The following is a 24327-nucleotide window of genomic DNA, read 5'->3' as shown; positions in this document are numbered from 1 at the left end:
TTCTGAGTCTCTGACTTTTCCTCTCATTCCAGGGGATGGCCAGGTGGATTTTGATGAATTTATGACCATTCTGGGACCTAAGCTGGTGTCGTCGGAGGGCAGGGACGGCTTCCTGGGGAACACAATAGACAGCATATTCTGGCAGGTAAGTCAGCATTGCTTGAATTGCAACTTCAGCCAGCTCCCAGCAGCTTCCAGAGTGGAGTTGTTGAGGAGCACAGATTGTTTTACTGAGTGGGAATGTGGAAAGAGTGTTGAGGTCCATCATGCTGGGGGCTGTGGAAGAACATCCCATGTTGGGAGAGGGAATTGTGTCCAGCCAAGCCCCGTGTTCCTGTGGATGGAGGCAGCTGGACACAGCAAAGCACCCCGAGACTCATGCAGCACCTTTGGGAGTCTGGCATTCACTTTTGAAAGAGAAAAGCATTTTTCTCCAGGAATCTTTTGAGTAGGGAACCTTGAAGCTGCCCAGCTGCTCCCAGAATTGTGTCTCTGTCCAGTGTCCCTTGGTTGTTCCACACAGAGGGAATGTGCTGGGCAGGTCAGGTCCCACTGGGATTTCTGCTGAATTCAGGGATGAGCGCCCTGTGTTGTGCCAGAGAAAGTTTTGCCCCAGCTGCTGCCCAAGGGTGGCTTGGTCCTGCTGGTCCCAGGCACTGGAAGGAGACAGAACCAGCACTGGGAGCTGCTTTTTGGCTGCCATGCAGTGAGACTTTAAACAGTGCTGGAGCTTCCAGGAAAAGCAGTCCAGGCTGTTATGGCAGGATCAAAAATCCCCCAAAACACACAGCTGCACGTTTGCTGCCAATGGATCAAATGTGTGGCTTCCTGTGGGATTCCAGCTCCTTTCACTGACCATCCCACAACCCTGGCCTGCTAAGAAACTTTGGCTGTTCCCAGGTTTAATGAAGCAAAAGAGCCAAACCTGGAAATGAGATTTTCTGCCTTCTTTTACAACCCTCCAGCCCTTTCCAGACTGAATTGGGTGGAGCTTTGGAAGAGTATTTTAAAAGGCTTTAAAAAACTTGTTCCTGGCCTCCTGGCATGGGACAGGAATAACCCTGAAGATTCTGCTCTGGAGTCCAGGATTTGGTTGTCAAAGCAGGAGTTTGGTGCTGGTGAAGTCCTCATGGTTTGTGATGTACCTGGAAGGAGTAATTGGCACCAGGAGGGGCAGGACTGGGAGCCAGGGATGTTTTAGTGCCTTCGCTGCTCCTTGGGAGCCTCAATCCAGCCTTGGAGGGAGAGGAGGGAGCCCCATCCCATCCCACGGAGCCATTGGCGCCTTCCAGGATTCCAGCCCCTCAGGAGCTCCTCAAGAAGCAAAAATCCTGGTGGAAAAATCAAGTTTGTGAGCTGAGCTCTTGGATGGAGAGCAGAGAAGTCTGGAGCCTTCCTGAAAATTCCACTCACAGTTTAACTGCTTTTAGTGACACTCCCACCTCTGCAAACGCCTGGAAGGAGGCCGGGAGGCAGGATTGTGCCTGGATTTAGGGCAGCAGGGTTCCTGGGATCAGCTTCCACAGGGACATGGCCCTGGTGCCTCCCTGGCTGTGGTGGGGCAGGGAAAAGGGAGCCCTGGGTGGGCAGGGACAGCCCCGGGGGCTCCTTCAGGCACCAAAGCTCTGACTGAGTCCCACAAGTGCTCCATGGCCTTGGAGAACAATTATGGGCTTTGCCACCTCTTTACCCAGCATTTGCCTGGATTTCTGAGCCCTTGAAGAGCTCTGGTTGCTTTTCCTCTGGGGTTGGAGTACAATGTCTTTGCAGCTTTTTCCCAAAGAAAAAGCAAGGAAAAAGTCATGGAAGTGTCATTCAGGGAACAGGTTCTTGTTGGAGCTTACTCTTGGTTGGGGTGGCTCTGTGTGGTGGAAAAATCTCTCTTCTAACTTGTGCTTTTAAAGAAAGGCTCAGTAGTTTTTTGTGGTTTGGTTTCATGGTTGTTTATTGTGAGTTATTTAACAGATTGTCTTCTCGGGCTGCTGCGGTTTGTTTAGTAGTTTAGGTAAAGTCACACACACTTTTAGTCATCGTCTTTGTCTCTCGTCTTTTTTCCCTCTGCCCAGGCCTGCTGCTATTTTTCATATGGTACATTATGTGTTAAATGTTTATAGCTTTTTTCTAATGTCTATTACTTTATTTTTTTTATTCTATTATATGAAATGGTGCTTTTTTACTCTAAACTAATTTGTGACTGCTAACATCACTAGGAACATGGAGGTAAGGAAGAAGAAAGAGGGAGGACAGGACAGGCCTAAATTATTTTATTTTAAAACTTTTGACTTTTATGTATATAACTAAACCCCCCCTGTATAGGACTAAAAACTCCCCTGTACAGCACTTAAAAATTTTTCCTTTTACTTTGTGACTACTTCTACTATAATATCTAAACTTTTGTGATTTCTTGTTCTTCTTGCAAGGTTGGTAAATCATTCTATGGTTTAAATCTAAAATTACAGTTGTTTCTAGCCTCTTGCTAGGGTCTTAAATGCTTTTGACCTGGACTTGGAACATCTAAAAGTGTCTGAGGGACATTTTGAGTTCTGACAGGTTCTCTTTGCCCATTGCTCCCTGGCTTTACCCAGTCCCTCTGCAGGGCCATCCAGCACCTCATCCCTGAGCATTTCTGCCTCTGCATCACCTCCAGTGGATTCCTGATGGGGAACCAAGCCTTTGTGGGAATCAGGCCTTGGCCGTGTTCCCCCCTTCCCCCTGATGTGCAATTTCCACATTTTCTGCAGCAAATGTCAGGGGCTGAGCCCGCCTTGCTGGCAGAGCCCTGCAGCCATTCCCAAGGAAGGATTTTAAGGAGGGAATGGTGCCCGCAAGGCTGTGGCTGTGCTCAGGGCTGGGGGGCAAGGATGGGGCAAAAGGGGACACCTGGCTGGGCAGTGCCACCATGAAACCTCACCCCAAAGCTTCTCCAGCCAGTCCCATGGCAGAGAGGGACCTGTGGGCATCCAGAAAGTGCCCTCCAGCCCTCCCCATGCTGGGATGTCTTTGCCAAGCTCATTGCTAAGGGCAAAGGCCTCCAGGCTCCGGGGTTAAACACTTCCTTTGGGGTGGAATGTGGGGGAACTCCAGGCCCTGGGAACTCCAGCCCTGGAAGAGAGGTTTTTAATGGAGTGAACCTCTCTGGGGTGGCTGAAATGCTTTGGGAAGTCAGGACGAGTGGCATTGTTAAACAACAGGGCTGCGTCTGCTTCGGATGCAGGAGAAATTCTGTGCCCACGGCACTGATGAGGTGGTTTAGAAAAGCCAACACTTTGTACCTGACCAGCTGAGAGCCAAAGTGCTGCCCGATTTATTTTCCCCCTTTGTGTGCACATGGGGGCTGCAGGGAATTTCAGGCAGGATATCTGGGGCTTTGTCTGGCATGGGGGGACAGGGCTGGACCATCCCCTCATCCCCTCAGCCTGTTCATCCCATCAGGAGCAGCCTGGGCATTGCAGGATAAACAAAGCTGCTTTGAGGAGCAGAATTCCAATGGGGAGATACTGCCCAGAGCTCTCTCTTCTCACTGTTGGGATGTCTCTGCAGTTCCTGTGTGATAATTTACTTGTGGGGAATTTGGAAGGAATTTGAGATGGACCTCTGTGTTGGTTTTGATGATGCAGTTTATTTTCTTCTACACAGGCAGGAAGGTGAGCTTGTCTCACATCTTCACTGTATGGCTCAGAAGGTCACAAGACCCCTAGTTATAAGGAGTTACTAACCAACAAAACACTGCCAACAAGAATATTTATGGTTTTAACCCAGTCCTTAAATATTCCAGCCCAGGCTGTGGAGTCTATTAATTTATTCCATGTATTGCTTCACAGGACAGCAGGGGCAGGCAGGGACAGCAGGGACAGGCAGGGACAGCAGGGACAGCAGGGACCCCTGACTCTGAGCTGCACCCCCAGCACAGACCCCAAAGGACACTTTGCTCCCTGGAAAACGGAGCAGGACCCACAGCCAGCTGTGGAGTGCATTTGGGGCTGGCTGGGGAGGGAATTCAGCCAGGGGAAGGGGGATCAGCACTGGGGGGGACACGGGACAGCAGAGGGACAGGCTGGGGTGGGACACGGAGGTTCCCCTCCCATCCCAGCACTGAGGTTTCCTGCTGTGCCCATCCCTAATCCCATGTGCAGCTGGGGATGCAGGAGAGTCCCAGGGGACAGATCTGGGCTCTGCTGAGCTGGTCAATCAATTAGTGCCTTAATAGAGTGAAATGGAGGGGAAAATGGGAGGAATGGCCGTGGCACAGGGCAGGGCAGGGAGGGAGCACGGAATGAGAGGCTGTACAGGGCTGTCTCCAAAGCCAGTTTTGCCTGGAGAGGGATTTTTCTTGATGGAGTTTATGGAGCAGAGATAAACCTGCTGCAGTTGCTGCCTGTGTGTGAGTTTCTCCTCCCGTCCCTGCAGAGGAGTTAATCTGATGGTGGCAAATGAGCCTCGCTGCAGAGGAATTGTTCGTGTCTGTGTCCAGTTTGATGTGGGAACAGATCCAGGTGCCCCTCTGGGGTCAGCCCTTCCTCCCTCTCCTGCTCCTCCAGAGGCAGTGCAGCCCCTCTGGGCAGGTGCAGGATGTTGTAAAACCACAGGATGGGACATTTTACACCTTGCAGCAGAATTCTTTTGCTGGTGCTGAGCTGCTCTGCTGCAAAAATCTCAATTCCTGGATTTCAGGAGCTGCTGTGTCAGCTTTTAAAAGAATCCTCTCAAATCGACTGCTGAGGAGGAAAAGAGGTGAGAGATTGGGAAGGAATTCTTTGCTCAGAGGGTGGGCAGGCCCTGGCACAGGTGCCCAGAGCAGCTGGGGCTGCCCCTGGATCCCTGGCAGTGCCCAAGGCCAGGCTGGACAGGGCTGGGAGCAGCCTGAGATCATGGCAAGTGTCCCTGCCATGGCAGGAGGGAATGACATGAGCTTTAAGGTCCCTCCAGGCCAGTCCATTCCACATCTCTGTGATTCCTACATCCAGTGTCCTCCCTCTGGGGTTTAAATCAGGAGATGCAGCTGAAAGTTTGGGTGGAAATTTGATGGATGGGGCCAAAGATGGAGAATTGGGGCCGGACCATTGCACCAGGAACACATCCCCAAATCCTCCTTTTCAAACAAACCATCCCACAGCACCACCTCATTCTGGGCAGCACTTTTTGATTGTTGTATCTGAGATATTTCAAATGATTTCCACGGGAAAAAAAAAAAAAAAAAGTACATTTAAAATATCCACCATTTCTTGGGTTTTCCCAGCTGGAAAAGTAAAGGAGAAGTTGGAAACCTTGGCATTGATTATCCTGTAAAACCACTGCAAGGTGAGCTGGTAGCCAAGGCAGAGACCTTTCCTGGGACACCCAGCTGTGCTCATTGTGTTCACCAGTGCCCCTGAACTCAAACATCCTGATCATATCCTAATTTCAGGAATTAAATCACCTGCCACAGCTGCTCCTGCAGTTTAGGTCATGGTTTCCTCATATCTGTATTTAAAATGTGACATTTTCCATGGGAGGTTGCAGGTGACTGGTGTGAAGCTCATCCCAAAAAACCCAGGACACTGCTCAGTGTCCTTTAGCTCATCCCAAATATCCTGGGACTCTCCCAGAGTGTCCTTTAGCTCATCCTAGATAACCTGGGATACTCCCAGAGTGTCCCAGAGTGTCCTAGAGCTATCAGAGGGAAACAGCCACTTGTAGGGTACAATTCAAGGGATCTGCTTTGGGCATCAGCCTCAGGAAGGCATAAATTGTGCTTCAAAAGTGCCATTTTTACTGCATTTGGTGCAAAAAATGTGGAGGCAAGTGGCTCAGGTGGAGCTGTGTGCACTGGGGACAGCTAAATGTCACATCATGGGTCCCAGCAAGGCTTTCAAGGCCTTTTTGGTTTCATTTCCAGCCCTGTGGTGCTGTTATCAGCAGAAGGGGAACAGTTCTGCTGCCTCACTGAACCTCCTTTTGCTGCCAGGACATTTCTGCCCTGTTGCTCTCCGTGGATTTGTGGCAGCACGGGGAGAGCTGAGCCCGTGCAGGGATGAATCCATCCTCAGACACTGCCTGCTCCCTGTGCCTGTGTCCAGCTGTGCTGGCACAGCTGGAGCAGATGTGAGCACTGCAGGCCTTCATGCCCTGGCCCGTGGTGGCACAGGGTCCCTGTCATGCCCCTGGAGCCCTGAATGAAGCCACCACAGCAATTCTGGCAAGCCTCACGTTCACCTGCCTGTGAAGAGACCTCCTTTCCACCCCCACATTTTCCCTGTGACAAAATCCACCCTCCCAAACCTCCAGGGCCCAGTTTAGAGCTCAGCACTGGAGATACTGGGGACAGCAAAGTTTTGGAAGCAGAAAAGCAGGAGGAAAGCAGGATTTCCTTGCCCAGCTGTGGTTTTGAGCTTCAAGCAGCACATTTAGGCCTCAGATTCTTTGCAGCTTTGGTTCAGAGCCTGTTTAAAGCAGGCAGTTGATATCCAAAGGGTTCCTGCCAGCTGGTTTCAGGGTCTGACTGCCCTGGGAGGTGTGACTGGGCTCTGTGCACCCTCTGCAGCACTCAGGGACACTTCCTCCAGCAGCTCTCATGGTCCAGAGGTTCTACTTTCTGTGCCAGTTTATTTATAAACTCAGTCTGCAGCTCCAGGGCTTTTTTGGGGGGAGTTTTTTTTCTCTTGCCTGGTGTGCGAAATGGGAATTGTGCTGTGGATTTCTCAGGGATTAGCTTGGAAGTGTCAGGAGCAGTCTGTAGGAAAGGTGAATGTGTGGGAGAATCACCTGAGGGGAGCATGGCACAGGGCTGGGAGAGGCTTCCCAGCTTTTTGTGGACTCCTTCCTGAGGGGATCAGAATCCCCAGCATGCCTGAGGACAGGGATCCACCCCCAGTGCTGGGTTTTTTTGGAATTAGGATAATTTTTCCTTTGGAAAAGCCTCTGAGTGATGGAGCAGAGGTGATGAATTTCAGGCAGGGGACTGTCAGGGCAAATCCCAAATCCCCTCACTCCCAGTGTCAGGAAGAAGTTTCTGCCAGAGAGAAGGATCCACCCAGCCTTAAATCCCAATCCAGATCTCAGGATCACCCATCCATCATCCATCCATCATCTATCCATCATCCATCCATCATCCATCCATCCATCATCCATCCATCCATCCATCCATCATCCATCCATCATCCATCCATCATCCATCCATCCATCCATCCATCCATCCATCCATCCATCCATCCATCCATCCACATCCATCCATCATCCATCCATCCATCCATCATCATCCATCCATCATCCATCCATCCATCCATCCATCCATCCATCCATCCATCCATCCATCATCCATCCATCATCCATCCATCATCCATCATCCATCCATCCATCCATCCATCCATCCATCCATCATCCATCCATCCATCCATCCATCCATCCATCCATCATCCATCCATCCATCCATCCATCCATCCATCCATCCATCATCCATCCATCCATCCATCCCTCCTCTCTGCACTGCAGGAATTACATGGGAGGAGCTCCAATCCTGCTGGAGTCTGCCTTTGGCCTCCCTGAATTCTTCCCATTCCTGTAACAAAATCGTCTCTCACTGCACTGCAGGAATTTTGTTGAGGGAGATCTTAATTCACTCAAAGTCTGATTTTCATGGAGATCTGAGATTGGGAATTTAAAACAGACTTGGCCTGTTTATTTCTTCTTTTTTCCTAAAGAATCCTTATGATGAGATAGAAATGTACACATTGCCCTGCCTCCAAACTCTGGCATTCAGTGGTGTAAAATTATCAGGGAAACTGAACTAAGGCTTGAAAAAGAGGGAAAACCAGAAAAATAGGCACTCTATCACTCATACACAAGCAGAAACCTTGAGGCGCTGGCAACTGATTGCAACAAAGAAATGTGTTAGGAAGAAAATGACCTTTTCTGTGAGAGAAAATCTGAAAAAATAAATTACCTGCTTGGAAAAAAAAAAAAAAAAGAAAAAAAGAAAGATAGAAAGATAGAAAGATAGAAAGAAAGAGCTTTGGAAAAATGGAAATGAAGAAGCTGCAAAGATCCCAGTGCTGGGGGTGGGGAGTGCTGGAGTTCCTCAGGGTGAGGGGAGGAAATGTCTGCATGCCCTGAGTGCCAGGGAATCCCTACAGCCCACAGGATAACTCACATTTTCCCAGGGTGTATCCCAGATTTCAGGCACACCTGGAACCTGGAAGCTGGCACCAAAGCCCTGGCACAGGGTGCCCAGGGCAGCCGTGGTTGCCCCATCTCTGGTGGTGCCCAGGGCTGGCTGGACACTGGGGCTTGGAGCATCCCAGGATGGTGGAAGGTGTTGGGGTTGGAATGGGATGGCTTTGAAAGGTCCCTCCAGCTCCAACTCTTCTGGGATTCTGAATCCCAGAAATTCTGGGAAGTTCCAGGCCCTGAGTGACCCCTGGGTGTTTGTGAGGCTCTCCAGGTGTCTCCTGAGCACAGCTCCTGCCACGGCCACCTGGGGCTGAGCTTCTGCCCCTGCAGGGGCACCAGGAGCAAAATCGTCTCTCACTGCACTGCAGGAATTTTGTTGAGGGAGATCTTAATTCACTCAAAGTCTGATTTTCATGGAGATCTGAGATTGGGAATTTAAAACAGACTTGGCCTGTTTATTTCTTCTTTTTTTTTTTTTCAAAAGAATCCTCATGGTGAGATAGAAATGTACACATTGCCCTGCCTCCAAACTCTGGCATTCATGGAGTAAAATTATACTCATACATGGAGTAAAATTCTCAGGGAAACTGAGCAGTTTGGAAGTGGCCTGGTTTGGAGAGGAGAGGTGTCCCCTCTGCCTCGCCATGCTCACCCAGCTGTCACCTGTGGGACAGCTGTCCCACCACTGGTGGCCCTCACAGCATTGCCCAGGGTTGTCACGAGCTACTGCCAGGATGGGGACATTCCTGTGGCCACCAGGGTGGAAATGTGCCTGGCCATCCCTGCTGAGGAGGTGGAGCTGGCCTGGGTGTCCTGCAGGCTCAGCTCCATCCTGCCCTGTCCCCTGGGCCCCCTCCCGCCCCTTCCTTTGGCATCTTGCCCTGATTTCTCCAGGCACTTGTGCCACCGGTGCTGCCAGTGGGGTTGTGCTTCAGTTTGGAGGTTTTTTATTTCAGTTTGGGATTTTTTTACTTCAATTTGGTGGGGTTTTTTTGGGTTTTGTTTGTTTGTTTTTAACTTCAGTTTGGGGTTTTTTGTCAGTAATGTTTTGGCTCTTGGATGATGTGCAGGGATTGAGGGTGCTCATGGTGCTGTGACCATCTCACATCACTGCACCAGTGCCAGGCAGATCCTTCCCAAGCTCTGAATTTTATCAGCAAAATTCCCAGCAGGTCCCTAATGCAGTTTAACCAAGTGAACAGAACAATGCAGATCTTCAAGAGAAATTCCTTGAGGATTTTTCTTTAAATGAATTTACCACTTCACTCTCAACCTGTTTCTTTGTCTGGGTGTTTTCTGCACCATCATTTCTCTGTCTGAGGAGGTCTGAGGTTATTTCTGTGCTGACAAAGACAGAATTCTGTGCTCTGAGGTGGCCGCAGCCTCCAGAGCTGGCAGTGCCGATGCGGTGTACAGATATTTGTTTTGTTGTTTTTGCTGTTGAGTACATAGCTCTATCCGGGGGTCATTAGAATAAATGATTCTGAGATCCAGTACATTTACTCAGTTCAAAGAAATGTAGCCACAGCAGGAGCCCAGAGCAACCTGAGAGAGCTGTACAAGGATCCAATATTTGTGTGAGCTCGGTGGGAAGTGTTCAGCACTGAATTTTATCATTTTGGAGTGTGAATAAGCAGATCTGGCAGCTGAGGGGAAGATCTCTGCTCACAATGAGCCACAATAAGGCTGCAGTTCCCTCCAGAGATGGATTTTAGTGTCCAAAGGTTCCTACTCTGAGCAGAGGCAACCCTTGGGATCACCCAGCAAGGTGGAGCAAGGGAAGGCTTTGAGCAGGGAGTGGGAGCTGCTGCCTTCCTGGGGAAGGGATGTGGGAATCATCCCCTGACAGTGTCGGAACTTAAAACATCCCTCAAACATTTTTAGATGTTCCGAGTCCAAGTCAAAAGCATTTAAGACCCTAGCAGGCAGCTAAAAACAGCTGTAATTTTAAATTTGAGCCATAAAATAATTTACTAACCTTACCAAAAAAACCCCAAAAGGTCACAAAAGTTGAGATATTATAATAAAAGTAGTCACAAAGTTAAAAAAAAAAAAATTGAGTGTTATACAAAGAAGTTTTAAGTCCTGTATAGGGGGGTTTTAGTTTTATACATAAAAGTAAAAAGTTTTAAAATAAAAAGATTTAAGCCGGTCCTGTCCTCCCTCTTTCTTCCTTACCTCCATGTTCTTAGTGATGTTAGTACTCACAAATTAATTTAAAATAAAAAAGCACCATTTAATGTAAGTAATAAGCATTAAGGAAAAACTATAAACATTTAACACATAATGTGCCGTATAAAAGATAACACCAGCCCTAGGTGAGGGGAGAGAAAAAAACAACAAAATTCAAAAAAGATGTCAAGAGTGTGTGTGTGTGCCTTTGCCTAAGCTGCTGAGCAAACCACAACAGCCCAAAAAACACAATCTTTTAAATAACTTACAATAAACTACCTTAAAACCAAACAACAAAAAACTTGAAAGCTTTTTTTAAAAACACAAGTTAAAAGAAAAAATTTTCCACCACACAAAGCCACCCCCAACCTCCAACACGACAGTGACCTGCATGTGTTCCATCTGCTCCTGCCCCTGCTGGGGGCTGGTTCGATGTTCCCTCGGGAGATCATTATCAGGGGACAATGATCAAACTCCCAGGGAATCCTTATCAAACATGTCCCGTCACTCCAGCTGCTCCCCCTGTGCCCCTGCAGTGCCCTCAAAGGGACAGAGCAGACGAGAGACAAAGGGAATAAAGAAGAGAAATGATAGCTCTAAAAATTCAAAAGGTTTATTAAACCTTATCAAAAATGCAACAGAAGAGTGAATAGAGAAAATATTACAGCGCTGGGAGCAAAGGATTCTATCATGGGCTCATCCACACAATGGAGGATTCTCCTTTTAACCCTTTACCCCTCCCAAAATTCTGCTGGCAGAGCTGTCAGGGAGGCAGCCAGGCTGGTTGCAAGTGCCACATTCCAGGGATTTCAGGGACTCTGATCCCTGGCAGGATAAATCCCTGAACCTCAGCTTGCAGCACTTGTGTCCTTTGTATACAGACAATGGAGGCAATATAAATATTTATTTTATGGCCAGGTGGTGTGTGGGTGCATGTTTTCACAACATCATCCAAGATTAAAGTGCCAGAGGGCAGGGTTAGGTGGGATATTGGGAATTAGGAATTGTTCCCTGGCAGTGCCCAAAGCCAGGCTGGACAGGGCTGGAGCAGCCTGGGACAGTGCGAGGTGTCCCTGCCATGGCAGGGGTGGGATGGGATTTAAGGTCCCTCCCACCCAAACCATGCTGGGATTCCAGATTCAGGTTAAATTTATCCATTCCCCTGTGTTGGCTTCCTTTTGCTATGTCAGCCCTGTCCTGGCATTTTCCAATGCCACATTTTTAACACAGGCAGGAAAGCTCTGCTGAACTCGTGCTCAAAACCCCCTGTGTGGATATTCCAGCAAACTGCACCTCTTTTTCCTACTGCCATTCCAAAGTTCTCCATTTCAAGGGCATTTTCAGGGCAGAAGTGGAATTTATTCTAATCACAGACTCAAATGAAGATGAAACCTCCCAGGAACTGCTGGTTCAGCTCAGGATAGGCGTGGAAAATAAACCCTCTTGCCCAGGATTTTGTGAACTGCCAGAGAAAGAGAGCCAAGCCCTGCCAGGAGGGGATGGAGAGAAGCCTCCCCTCTGTCCTGCTGTCCCTGAGCCTTTGTCACCTTCAGCCCCTTCTTAGGTTTCCTCGACTTCCTCTGGAACACGGGGGCTCAGTTTGATTTTGATCCAGGTTTAAACTTGATCTGGGGAAAACCCCAGCAGATCAGTGCTGGATGTGGCTCAGAGCAGAGCTGGGTAGGGGACAGGCAAACTGGTGTGGGACAGGGCTGAACTGGCCCAGAGCAGCTCCTAAACTGAGCCAAAACCCATCCCAGCCCACTCTGGGGCTGGCAGGGGACGTGTCCTGGTACCCTCAGCCAAACCTTCAGGTGTGATCTCATCTTGTTGGGGAGATTTTTATTTCGATTTTAGGTTTGTGTTTTGGTTCACGTCTTGATTCATGCTGGGCATGGCATAGGCAGGGAAATGCTGGTATAAATTTCCCAAAATGAGGATCTTGGGAATGGAGGGAAAAGCTGAGCCTGCTCTGTGTGTGCTGTACTCTTTCCTCCCATGCTGAATTGGGCTTTTCACCGGGTAGGTGTGTGATACCTCAGAGAATATTTACACTGATGATTGGGAATAACCAACACATTTTTGTGAACCCAATTCCCTTCAAATTGCCCTGTGTTTTTTACCCAAGTGGGACTTTGATCAAAGGCTTTGAAATTGCTGTTAGACATGGAATTCCTGCCCTGTTTTTCCTGAATATGTGCCTGGTTTTCATCAGCGGGTTTAAAATGTGTTTCACTCAGCAGTGGCACAACACCCTCATTTCTCTGGGGCCTGCTTCTCAGCAAACAAATCAAATGGGGTTTCTCTTGTGTCCTTTGGAACAGAAAATGGAGGACTGGACAAAGGAAAATGACTTGGAGGTGTTTGATGTGGGGTTTTGCAGTTCTGTAGCTTGGAGCAGTTTGTCCTGTGTGACCGTGGGGTTGTCACACGTGGCCAGGCTGGCACTGAAATGCCTGAAGTGGGGCAGGTGTCCCCAGGGCTGGTGCCAGGGACCTGCAAACCTGGCTTGTCAAGGTACTTCCATGGTAGTACCTCACTACTGTGGCTCCCCAGTGCCAGAGGGCAGGGATGGATGGGATATTGGGAATTAGGAATTGTTCCCTGGGAGGGTGGGCAGCCCTGGCACAGGTGCCCAGAGCAGCTGTGGCTGCCCCTGGATCCCTGGCAGTGCCCAAGGTCAGGCTTTCTACTCTGGCAGTGGTGACTTTCTCTCCAAACTTCCCCCTTATCTCCCTGGGGTAAGGATGATCAAGATCCGTATCCTGAAGGATGATCACTCCTCTGGCAGCCTGCTCTGCTTTGCCAACCACCCCTCCCTCTCCAGAGTGTTCATTATTCACAGAACCCCAGAATGGGTTGGGTTGGAGGCACCTTCCAGCCCCTCCAGTGCCACCCTGCCATGGCAGGGACACCTCCCACTGTCCCAGGCTGCTCCCAGCCCTGTCCAGCCTGGCCTTGGGCACTGCCAGGGATCCAGGGGCAGCCACAGCTGCTCTGGGCACCTGTGCCAGGTCCTGCCTGTCGGAACTCAAAATGTCCCTCAGACATTTTTGGGTGTTCCAGGCCCAGGTCAGAAGCATTTGAGACCCTGGCAGGCAGCTGGAAACAGCTGTGATTTTGGGTTTGAGCCATGGAATGATTTACCAACCTTGCAGGAAGAACAAGAAGTCACAAAAGTTTAGATGTTATAGTAGTCACAAAGTAAAGGGAAGAATTTTTTAGTGCTGTACAGGGGGGGTTTAGGTCTTGTACATGGGGGTCAGAAGTTTTAAGATGGATTTGGGATTTGGGCCTGCCCTGTCCTCCCTCTTTCTCCTTCCTTACCTCCATGTTCTTGGTGATGTTGACACTCACAGATTGGCTTAGAGTAGAAAGGCACCATTTAATATAGGTAATAGGCATTGGGGAAAAGCTGCAAACATGTAACACGTAATGTACCATATAAAAGATAGAAAAGCACCATTTAATATAGGTAATAGGAATTGGGAAAAGCTGCAAACATGTAACACGTAATGTACCATATAAAAGAGAGCAGCAGCCCTGGGTGGGAGAGAAGAAGCAGTCGGGGTCAGAGAGGATGTCAGGGTGTGTGTGTGCCTCTGCCTGAGCTGTGAGCAAACCACAGCAGCCCGAGGAGAAAATCTTTTAGATAACTTGCAATAAACTGCCTTGAGACCCAACAACAGAGACTGCTGAGCCTTTCTTTGGAAGCTCGGGTTGGAGGAGAGACTTTTCCAGCACATGGAGCCACCCCCGACCCAGGTGAGCTCCAGCAGATGCCCACCCTCCCAGGGAGGAATTTTGTTCCTTTCCCATGGCCAGGGCTCTGCCAGGACAGGGGCAGGGCAGGAGCAATGGGAGGAGGACAGACAGAGCCCCAGCCCTGAGGAATCCTCTCCTTTCCCCAGCTGCACAGCTCTGGAGCCAGCTGAGCTATGACTGCTGAGCAGGAATTCAATTTGGGCAGCCGAGCCCCAGCCCACCCCAGCCATGCACACTCAGAGGAAACGTTTGGTAATCAGCATGGAGTGGCTGATTAAAGGCCATTAAAATGCACCAGGAATGATTCTAATCCTCTCTCCACTTCCAGCCCAGCTCTTTTCCGGGTGCTGGGTAATCAGTGCTGACTTGAGCTATCAGCCCTGACACAGTGTCCCTGCACGGAGCTGCTGCCCCATCTCACAAAACAAGGCAAGAATAATCGGATTTATAGAAAACAAGGCCTGGAATCTGCAGGAGGAAACACCCTGGAAGTGTTCTGTCCTCCTCCAGAGACACAGGATGATATTAAAAATTGAATTGCAACAAGAGTTGACAACTTCTGTGGTGGGGAGTTTGTTGCGTCTCAGAAATTTGTGGCTAATGTGGTAACTTTATTATATTTATTATGATAACTTTATCATGTTTATTCGTGTTTTCTGAATGTGAAACTGGAAAAGCTCCAAACTTCCCTTCCCTGAAAATGTCTTTTCCACAACACCAGAAACATCCCAGTCCTTACTCACCAAGGTCATCACAGACCTTGTTAAGAGACCTTAAACCTGCCCAGGATCATTTACATGATCCCACCTGCCTGTGGCTGCTTTCAGAGCCTCCCTGTGCCATTTGATTGACTTTAATTGCTCCTGCAATTAAAGCTGCAGTCGGTTCTCTCAGCACCTGCATGATGAAACGCTGGCCTGGAACCATTCCCTGGCTGTGGGTCACAGCTGGTGTGACCAGCACGAGCTCCCCTGGTGTCGGAATCTGTGCTATCGATGATCCCTGGATTGTAGAAAGTCTCTGTCTGTCAGCCCCGCTGCCAAAGCAGAAGCCATAATTGGTCTGTGCTGGTTTCAAGGTTGTTTATTCTGTTTATCTCTAACATGTTCTGCTGCCCTGCCCAGCTCTGTCCTGCAGGGCAGCGTGTGGGGCTCTGCCCTCAGTGGGATGTGACAAACATTAAATACCAGAAACTCCCTGGGCTGGATTTACAAGAACGTGCCAATATCTGTCACCTACGTTGGACAGTGTGTCCCCAGCCTGAACCAACAGAAAAATGCCAACACCACAGTGAGACATGGAGGGCATGAAGAAGGAGAAAAAGGACAAGGCACACCCAATTTCCTCCATCTTGTCCCCTTTGGATCCCTAATCTAGAATCCTAACATTTTACTTTTGCACCCGTGCTACACTTAATTATTACTTATATCAAACACTCAGGGCTGGTAATTCATGCTGTAAGACTGAAAACTCTTTTCCATGGACAGAGATCACAGCCAGTGTCTCTGGGGGCTCTGTCCAGGGGGGTTCCTGACCCCTGCCAGGGTCCCAGGGCAGCCAGAGGGAAGCTCTGGATTCCCACACCCTGGCAGGCAGCAATGCTCCCCCAGCAATGCTCCCCCAGCCCTCAGCTGCTGGCAGAGCCCCTGAGGGGCTGGGGGGAGGCTGAGTGAAGTCCCCTTTAAGCCTTCAGGTGGCCTTTTGTCACTCCTGGGTCATTGTTTGTGGGGTCCCCTCGCCCTCTGCACCCTCTCTGCCATGGCCAGGGCTCCTCTGCCCACACAGAGGGTGGGGACACTCCTTGTCCCCATCGTGGCCCTTCACCCCAGGAGCCCCTGGTGGTTGTCACTGCTGGTGACACAGTGATGATGATGATGGCTCTGGACCAGACACTGCTGCACCGTCATCAGGTCAGGTCTTGGAATCTTCCTTAATTCCTTCACTAAAAAGCCAGAGAGGAGGAGATCCCAGGAATTATGGAATGGTTTGGGGTGGAAGGGATCTTAAAGCCCACCTTGTTCCAGCCTCTTCTTCTATCCCAGGGTGCTCCCAGCCCCATCCAGCCTGGCCTTGGACACTTCCAGGGACCCAGGGGCAGCCCCAGATTCACTGAGATGTACAAATTCCATGGTTCTGTGATTCCATGATTCCCTGGCTCTGGGAAGCAGGACATGGCCCTGGAGAATCGGCAGCTCCTGCTGTGCTCACACTGGATGTGCCCAGAGCTCATTTCAAACAACCTGCCCCCCTCTTTAAGCACAAACCCCAAGCAGGTGCAGCCAGCACATCCCAACTAATGAATTGCACAGAAATTTGCACAGAGATCTGGAATTCCATTGAGATGGCTTTTCTGTAGCTAGGAATAAATGAAATCCCTGATTTTGAGGGCTTGGATCACTGGTGTTGCATCTGAAAAGCTGCAGAGGTTAAAGCCTCACCTCAGCGCAGGGATGGAAACACTTATTGTTCATAATTAGACACTCATTAAGGTTGGTAAAGACCTTTGAGATCATCAAGTCCAACCTAAAGCCAAAGTAAAGGGCAGGAAGGAGATAGAGGAGAACATCAAGCACAAACAGATCCATCCATCTGAACCTATCCCTGAAATGGGAATCTGAGGAGGAGAGCCTGGATGCTGGAGATGTGGCATGGGATTTCAGGAGCTGCTGAACTGCTGGATCACAGCAATCAATGACACCTTGGCTGAGCATGGATTGAAACCACTCGCCAGTCAGTACGAGGGCGGGCAGTGTCAGGGTGCTTTCAGCCCATTGTTTTTAGCCAGTTTTGCCAAACTGCAGAATCTTTTGGGCAATGACAATTGCAGTGCCTTTGAGGAGGCAGCAGCGTTCCCTCTCAGTGTGCAGGTCACCGTGGGTGGGGGAATGATGAAGCCCCGTTCCCTTTTAGCATGAACAAGACATGTTCAAACTTTAAATACTTCAAATATCACTGACAATAAAAAGTCACATTCTTTCAACGTGATGAACCCAGTGATTCATAAGTCTCTGTTCTCTTTAGAGCAGGGGAAGGTACCGAAGATGGAAATATTTCCCAGAAAATCAGATTTTCAGTCTGTGGGGATGAAGACCAACCCCTGAAGAAGTGACAGGGCCAGAGTAGTGCAGGCAGAGCACGCCTGGAGCACCTGGAAGGTGACAGAAGGCTGGATCAGGGAGTGAACACCCAGCACGGAGCAGAATCCCAGGGGCAGCTCTGCCTGAGGAATGAACTCGGCTGTCAGAGCAGAAGGATCTGCTGATCACCTCCTTCCCTGCTGGAATTGCTGAGCCCCAGAGCCTGGGCTTTGGGAAGTTATTTCCACTCGGCTCAGGGGAAAAGTCAATCAGTTAATGGCTTTAATTAGCAATCTTTTCATGTCTTCCCCTCAGCACAGGCACAGGTTTGCCCATGCTGGGGTTTGCAGCCCCCGTGATTCCAACTCTCCTTTGGATGTGCCACACAATGAACAGAAATCCCCCTTTTTTTCCAAGCAGAGCAGACCTGGGGCTCCATTGAAGCAGCCTCTCCTGTCTTTGGCACTGCCTGTACCTGGCCCCATCCACTGCTCTGGTTTCTCTGTTTCCCTCGTTCCCTTTCTCCTCTGGCTCCGTAGGGAATCAATCCAAGTGCTGCACGTTCCATCTTTCTGCAGGAAGCAGGAATTTCACATCCCCTCAGTCTCAGGGTGGGATGAGCTGCCAGGGGAGCAGGACTCCTGAAATCCCAGGAACTGATCTGATCACACAGGCAGAGCTTGTGGCTGCTTTGAGGATATTATTGGATCAACAAGATAAAATTTTAATTAAATTACAATGATTCCCAGGTTTAATGGATGCTCCAGTTTTCAGTGTTCCTTGGAAACAAACCCCACAGGAGCTGAGCTTTGTGATGCTGAGGGATGTGGGGTTATTGCTGCCACCCCCCAGGCAGGGCATGGAATGGGAAGGATGGTTTTGGGATGGCTCAGGAGTGAGGTCACCTGCTCTGGGGTGGCTCAGAGCCATCAGAACCATCAGAACCACAGGGCCAGCCTGGCTCAGAACCTCCTGGCCTGCCTGAAGTGCCACCTGCCTCAAAAGGCCTCTGTCACCCTCGGGGGCTGAACAGCTGAGCCAGTGGGATCTGCCAGAGGGAAGATTCCCTTTTTTTACCCCAGTTCCTCACCCCCAGTGTGGGAAGGTCAGGCAGGTTTAATCCCAGAGATCCCAGCCTCAGAGCTGGAATTCTCTGGCCCAGAACTCGTGTTGTCCCCATGTGGCAGCATCACAAGCAAACTTCTCCCTGCAGAGAAAGACATTTCCCAAAGTTCTGGGCCTCTGGGTTTCCTCAGTCCCAGGAAAATGTGGGGTTTTTTCCCCAGCTCCTCAGCCCTGCCTGATTTGCCAACCTGCTTCATTCCTTCCTTCGAGCTGCTGCTGCCCCAAAATGTCCCTGTGCTCATCACTTTTCCTTGCACCAAGAGCTTTTAGCACAGACAGGGTGGGTTTAGTGCTGCCCATGTGCAGCTTCCTTCCCCATCTGTTCCTCAGTGGCTTCTGAAACATTTCAGAGCAAAATCTCATCCTCTAGGAACAGAGAGCAACAGGGCACCTGCTCCACGTGCATTGTTCCAGGCTGCCTGTGGAGTGGGTAATGGAAGATTATTATAAATATTATGTGTGTTTACATTTATTTTATAAATAACTTCATCCAGCAGAGCTTTGGAGCTTCCTTACACTGGGAATAGAGGTTGGATCTTGTTGAAAAGTGAGTTTATCCAAAACCTTTCTGTGCATTCCAGCAGGGCTGGGAGCAGCAGGGGATACTGAAAGCCCTGGTTTGGAAGGCATCAGGAGGGATAACACAAAGGAGCAGCTGCTGGACCGTGCTGACTTTGCTCACTCCAAACCCAGGAGCTTCTGCTGCTTCCCTGCTCTGCTGGTTCCTGGGCAAAGCTCTGCCTGACCAGAGGCACAAAGCCAGCAGGAGAGTCATGGAATGTCCTGAGCTGGAAGGGACCCCAGGGATCACCCAGCCCAGCTCCTGGCCCTGCACAGACACCCCAGCAATCCCACTTGTGCATCCCTGGAGCTCTGGCAGCCTCAGGGCCGTGCCCATTCCCTGGGCAGCCTGGGCAGTGCCCAGCACCTCTGGGGGAAGAGCCTTTCCTGATCTCCAGCCTAAGAAGCCAGAGCATGGATTTGCCACCTTGCAAATCACCCAGGAAGCATTTATTCCCCTTTCCAGTCTGTCATTTTACCAGGAAACATTGGTTGCTGGGGGAAAAGAAAGGTTTTGTGTTTTCAGATTTGATTTTGTGCCCCTCTCCTTTTGCCCTTGGGGGTGACCATTGTGCCTTGGATTCTGCTTAGAGCCAGGCTTTGGAGTCCAATGCATTGCTGGGATGTGTGTTCAACAATTGCAGATAACCCAGACAATGCAGACACCTGGATTTGTGTTTAATTCCTACCTGAGCCTTGGCCATGGGCTCCCACATGGGAAGACCTGCTCCATTCTCCCTGGAAAGCACTCCGCTGCTTTGTTTTTCTATTTGGGTGCTTTTTCCTACTGCTTGGCTGACATTTCCTCCATCTTTCCTTTGTTTTCCTGTGCCTGTGGAGCTGGGGATGAAGTCAGGAGTTCTCAGAAGGATTGCCAGGCAGGGAAGCAGCCTCAGGCATAAAAACAACCCCCCTCTTAAACCCAATCCATTATTTCCTTGCTCACACATTGAAAATGCAAACTCAATGTATTAACTCACCATTCACTCCTGATTCCATGATTTTATGTTTGCCTTTGATATCCATAATACCCATTTTCCACTTTCATAACACCCAACACAAATATCCCTTCCCAATCCCACCCTCTTTGTTCTCCCCTGTTTGCAGCCAGTCTGATTTAGCAGGAGCACATCTGGAGCTCAGCTGCAGCTGTGCCCCCAGTTTGCTGTGGGAGTCTGGGCTGTCTCAGCCCTCCCACGCTGAATCTGAGGCAGCAACTGGAGCTGGTGTGGAGCAGTTGAAGATAACGCTCTGCCAAAATGAAACTTGGAGAAACAAGTTGGTTTTCCCTTTTATTTCCAGTGGGAAATTGGATGTGCAGTCCAAAAGTATTAAACTGCACATTTGGAAAGTGGGATTGCCTTGGAAGCTGGTGAACTTTGAGGCTTGGGACCAATGGGGTGGTTCAGATGTTGGTATAAAATAACACAGTGGGACAAAGGGATGAGTTTGCGTTATCCATTCAAATGAGCCAAATTTCCATGGGTAAAGAGACAAAAAATTCATGTGGAGACAAAAAAAACTCAGGGGTGTCAGGTTTTCCTGGTTGTTGCCAGTGCAATTCCTACCAGCCCAATTCTCCAAAATGTAAAAACTCACTGGGCCCAACAGTCCCTGGATTCAAGCAAAATGTAAAATGTAGCTCATTAAATCATGGAATCATGAATTCATGGATTCATGAGATCACAGAGTCATGAAATCATGGAATCATAGAATCATAAGACATTGGAATCACAGACTCATGGAATAATGAAATCATGGAACCATGGAATCACATAATCATGGAATAATGGAGTGATAGAATTATAGAATCATGAAATCATAGAATCAGGGAATCATGGAACTGTGGAATCACAGTATTATGAAATCATAGACTCATGGAATCCCAGAACCATGAAATCATGGAATCCTTGAATGGTTTGGGCAGGAAGGGACCTTAAAACTCCCCTTGTTCCAGATTCAAACTGAGAAGAGCTACTTGCGAAGCAGCCTTTCCTTCTCCAGGGCCAGCATGGAGTTTCTGGAGTTTCTCCTCAACATCCCAGTGGGCAGGTTGAGATCCAAAAGCAGATTTGGTACCCCAGGAGCAGCAGGGATCAGGCAAGGCAGGCTGAGGGATCACTCTGGTAAGGAACCGAGGCTGGAGCCATCCCAGATCCTCCCAAAGCCAGAGGCAATCCTGGGGCAGAGCTTTCTCTTCACAGTGGGATTTTCTGGGCACTGTGCACAGAGAAGGTGGGAATCCTGACTCCTGGGTCATAGTTAACATTGCTTCCTTGTGCTGGACAGGGTACACTGGTACAGCAGCTTTTCCTGAAGAGGTGAATCCCTGTGTTGGGTATTAACAAACACCTACCTGGGTTAGACAGGAGAGGATGAAGGATACTGGTGCTTTTCCAACTTAAAACCCCATGAGAATTAAAATTTCAGCTGTAGGAGCAAACACTGAGGGAAGGGAACCACTGCATGGAGAAAAGGAGCAAGACACCAGCAGGGCCATTGCCAGTGGGCTTCCAGTTTCACCCAGCTGCTGGACAGCTGCACCAGAATGGGGATTGTGCTCCTTTTCCTGCCATCCCAGGGGCTTCTCCTGCAGGTTTGCTCTCCTGTGGGAGCTGTGAGCCAGTGGGCAGCTGTCTCCAGGGTGAAGGTGGCTGATTTCTCCTTTGGGATGGTGGCCAGGCTGGTTCCAGGTCTGTGTTCCCCTCACTTTTGGGAGACAGGCAGAGGCAGAAGGATGTGGAAAACACCTGGGATGCTCCATGGGCTGTAGAAGAAAGTTGCTGTTCTTGGTGCCCTCTTTCCATGGCAAAATAAACACAGAGTGACAGCAAACCTTGTCCAAATGTGCATCCCTGAGCTCAGAGAGGGCTGGCACCACTCGGGAATGGGACCCTGAAGTTCTTTTTAGCAGATCCATGGGAATGTTGGCTCAGCCCTCAGCAAGTGGGAAACTGGGGAAGGTTGAGAAAGGAATAGGGAAAAAACCAGCTTCTGGTGTGTGTGTTCAGTTCTTGGATGTCATTGGGATCTGCTCCACCATGTTGTGGAAGGGAGATGGTGGAATGGGAGAAGTTAATGAGGAGAAAACCATCATAAATTCCAGAAGGTGTTTTCTCAAGAGGAAACTCTGGTGCCTAAAAAGAAGAAACTTAAGTGGATAAAAAGAAGAAACTTAGGTGGAGAAGAAGATAACTGGGTTATCTTTTCTATGTCAGAATTTGGGAAGGTGATGACTGGAGCTGGGGAGGGTACAAGTGAAACAGGAGACAGTTTCAGAGCAAGCCCAAGGAGAGCATTTCTCCTGCAAGGTGTGAAATTTCCTGACAGCACAAGTTGGATGTGCTGGAAGTTCACAGAACTTCCCAAAATAACTTGGCAAATTATTCAGTCAAGGTCTCTCTTCCTCCCTTCTGCAGTGCAGGTGGGATTCTCCCCCTGACATCTGCTCTGAATCTGCCCGTGCACGTGTCCATCCATGGGTTATTACATCCACCAGGAGGATAACTTCTTCCCAAAGAAAGAGATGGAGTTTAGGGAATGCTAAGAGTGAACATTGTGGTCTTTTTCTTTTCCATGAGATAAGCAAATAGCAGCTGTGATAGACCCCGGTCTTGAACCTCAGCAGTCCACACCCAACAGCTGCACCACCACCAGTGGCTCTGATGTTCTCTGACAGACAGCACTGTAGCTCCTTCATCTTCCAGCATTCAATGTTTCCTCTTCCAATATTCAATGTTTCCTCTTCCAGCGTTCAATACTTCATCAGGAATTTGCTTCTCATCGACCTCTAAACACCACCATTGCCCCAGAATGGCCCTGGAGTGATGGATTGCATCATTAGCATCTAAAAGTGGGATAAAAACTCCAATTGATCCTCCCAGAGGCAACAGAGAATTCCAATTTAAGCCATCACTTCTAATTTTTATTGCATAAATTACAATCAGGACTAATGATGTCTGGAGATTCCTTCTGCCTTTCCTTTTGCTCTGTAGTTAGCAAAGTCTGCATTTTCCCAGGAATTTATCCCATTCCACTGATCTGGAAGTCTCAGTCAAGGCTGAAGTTAGAGAAAGAAATGCAATATAAGGGTGGGAGGGACTTCCTCTGCCCTTTGGGTTTGCTGGGATTGCTGTTGTGTCTCCTAAGGAACCTCAGCACCAGCCCTGGCGCTGCTGCACATGGACCACACAGAATCCCAGGATCACTGGGGCTGGAGAATCCCTCCAAGATCACTGAACCCACCCTGTGCTCCATCCCCACCTTGTCCCCAGCCCAGAGCACTCAGTGCCACCTCCAGGGATGGGCACTCCAAACCTCCTTGGGCAGCCCCTGCCAATCCTTGACAATGCTTTCCATGGGGAAATTCCTGCTGGTGTCCACGCTGAGCCTCCCCTGGCCCAGCCTGAGGCTGGTCCAGCAAAAAAGCAGACAGAGTTGGGATTTTTAGCACTTGTTTTATTTAATTTTACTTTTCGCTAAGCTCGTCAGTGAGAATTCGTGCTGTGATTTAATCAAGCCAGTTCATGACTCTGCCTTGGCCTCCCCACATCTGAAAGTCAGAGCCACGGGTGGTGTTGGGGCACTGTGGAGATTTGTTTGCAAAGGCCTTGAAGGTTCCCCCAGGCAATCCGAGGGTGGTGATGGCTGGAACAGCCCAATTATCACCCAGCACCACCACCATGGGCACCACTAACCCATGTCCTGAGTGCCACAGCCACACTTCTTGGACACTCCCAGCCATGGGGATCCCACCACTGTTGGACAACCCTTTCAGTGAAGAAATTTCTCCTATTTTCTAATCTAAACCTGCCCTGGCCCAGCCTGAGGCCACTCCTCTTGTTGAAACACGGCTGAAAAATCCAAACCCCACAATTCCAATGCAGATTTGTAGGGAATGGGTATGTTTTTATTGCAGCACTGGACGCATGTGGGGACTCATTGCCCTTCAATGGACAAGTGCACCTCTGAGAACTCCCGGTCCTTTTTTATTACCCTTCACTAATTTTCATATGCATAGGATTTCACAATAGGTTCATGCATATTCATTCTGCTGATTTTGTGTTACACTTACAGCTGGTTACACGTGTACTCAGTTTTTGTCAGAAAGCACAGGAAGAACACCTGGGTCACTCTGTCCTGTCCGTTTCAAGGTCCGAGGAGTCTTTCTCATCTCTTATATTTTTAGCTTGGAAATTTGCATTCTTTCTCCTTTGCTGAGGTAACTTTGCTAGTGCTGTAGTTACCAGACTAAACAGCATATTTTACTTATGTTAGTAAGCTCAAAGTAGCACATTTCACTGAAATTTAATGGATTTTTACTCTGTTAAATTTTTACTCTGTCACTGTTCCCGTAACTGTGGGAATGCTCCAGCCTGGGATCACAACCTCTGTGTCCTGTACTGGGCCCAAATGGTGGAGGCTGAGGGAAACCTGCAAGAATTAAGAAACAAACAACAGCACAAGGAGTTGGGTTAATTTT

At 49.2% G+C, this 24327-nt stretch overlaps 1 protein-coding gene across 4 annotated transcripts in view; it reads left to right on the top strand.

Moving 5' to 3' along the window:
• The window catches only part of CALN1 (calneuron 1), a 150834-nt gene that overhangs the window by 99923 nt on the left and 26584 nt on the right, over positions 1 to 24327 (top strand). For all 4 annotated transcript variants that reach the window (XM_085557124.1, XM_085557125.1, XM_021533213.4 and 1 more), the window contains one exon: positions 33 to 145. In XM_085557124.1, coding sequence (XP_085413250.1) covers positions 33 to 145 — 113 coding nt within the window. The remainder of the gene's footprint in view (positions 1 to 32; positions 146 to 24327) is intronic.

Source organism: Lonchura striata, chromosome 19 (genome assembly GCF_050655825.1).
Source record: "Lonchura striata isolate lonStrDom1 chromosome 19, ASM5065582v1, whole genome shotgun sequence".
Taxonomy (NCBI): Eukaryota; Metazoa; Chordata; class Aves; order Passeriformes; family Estrildidae; genus Lonchura; species Lonchura striata.
The sequence above is the reverse complement of the archived record's forward strand: the minus strand, read 5'-3'. Positions and strand labels throughout refer to the sequence as shown.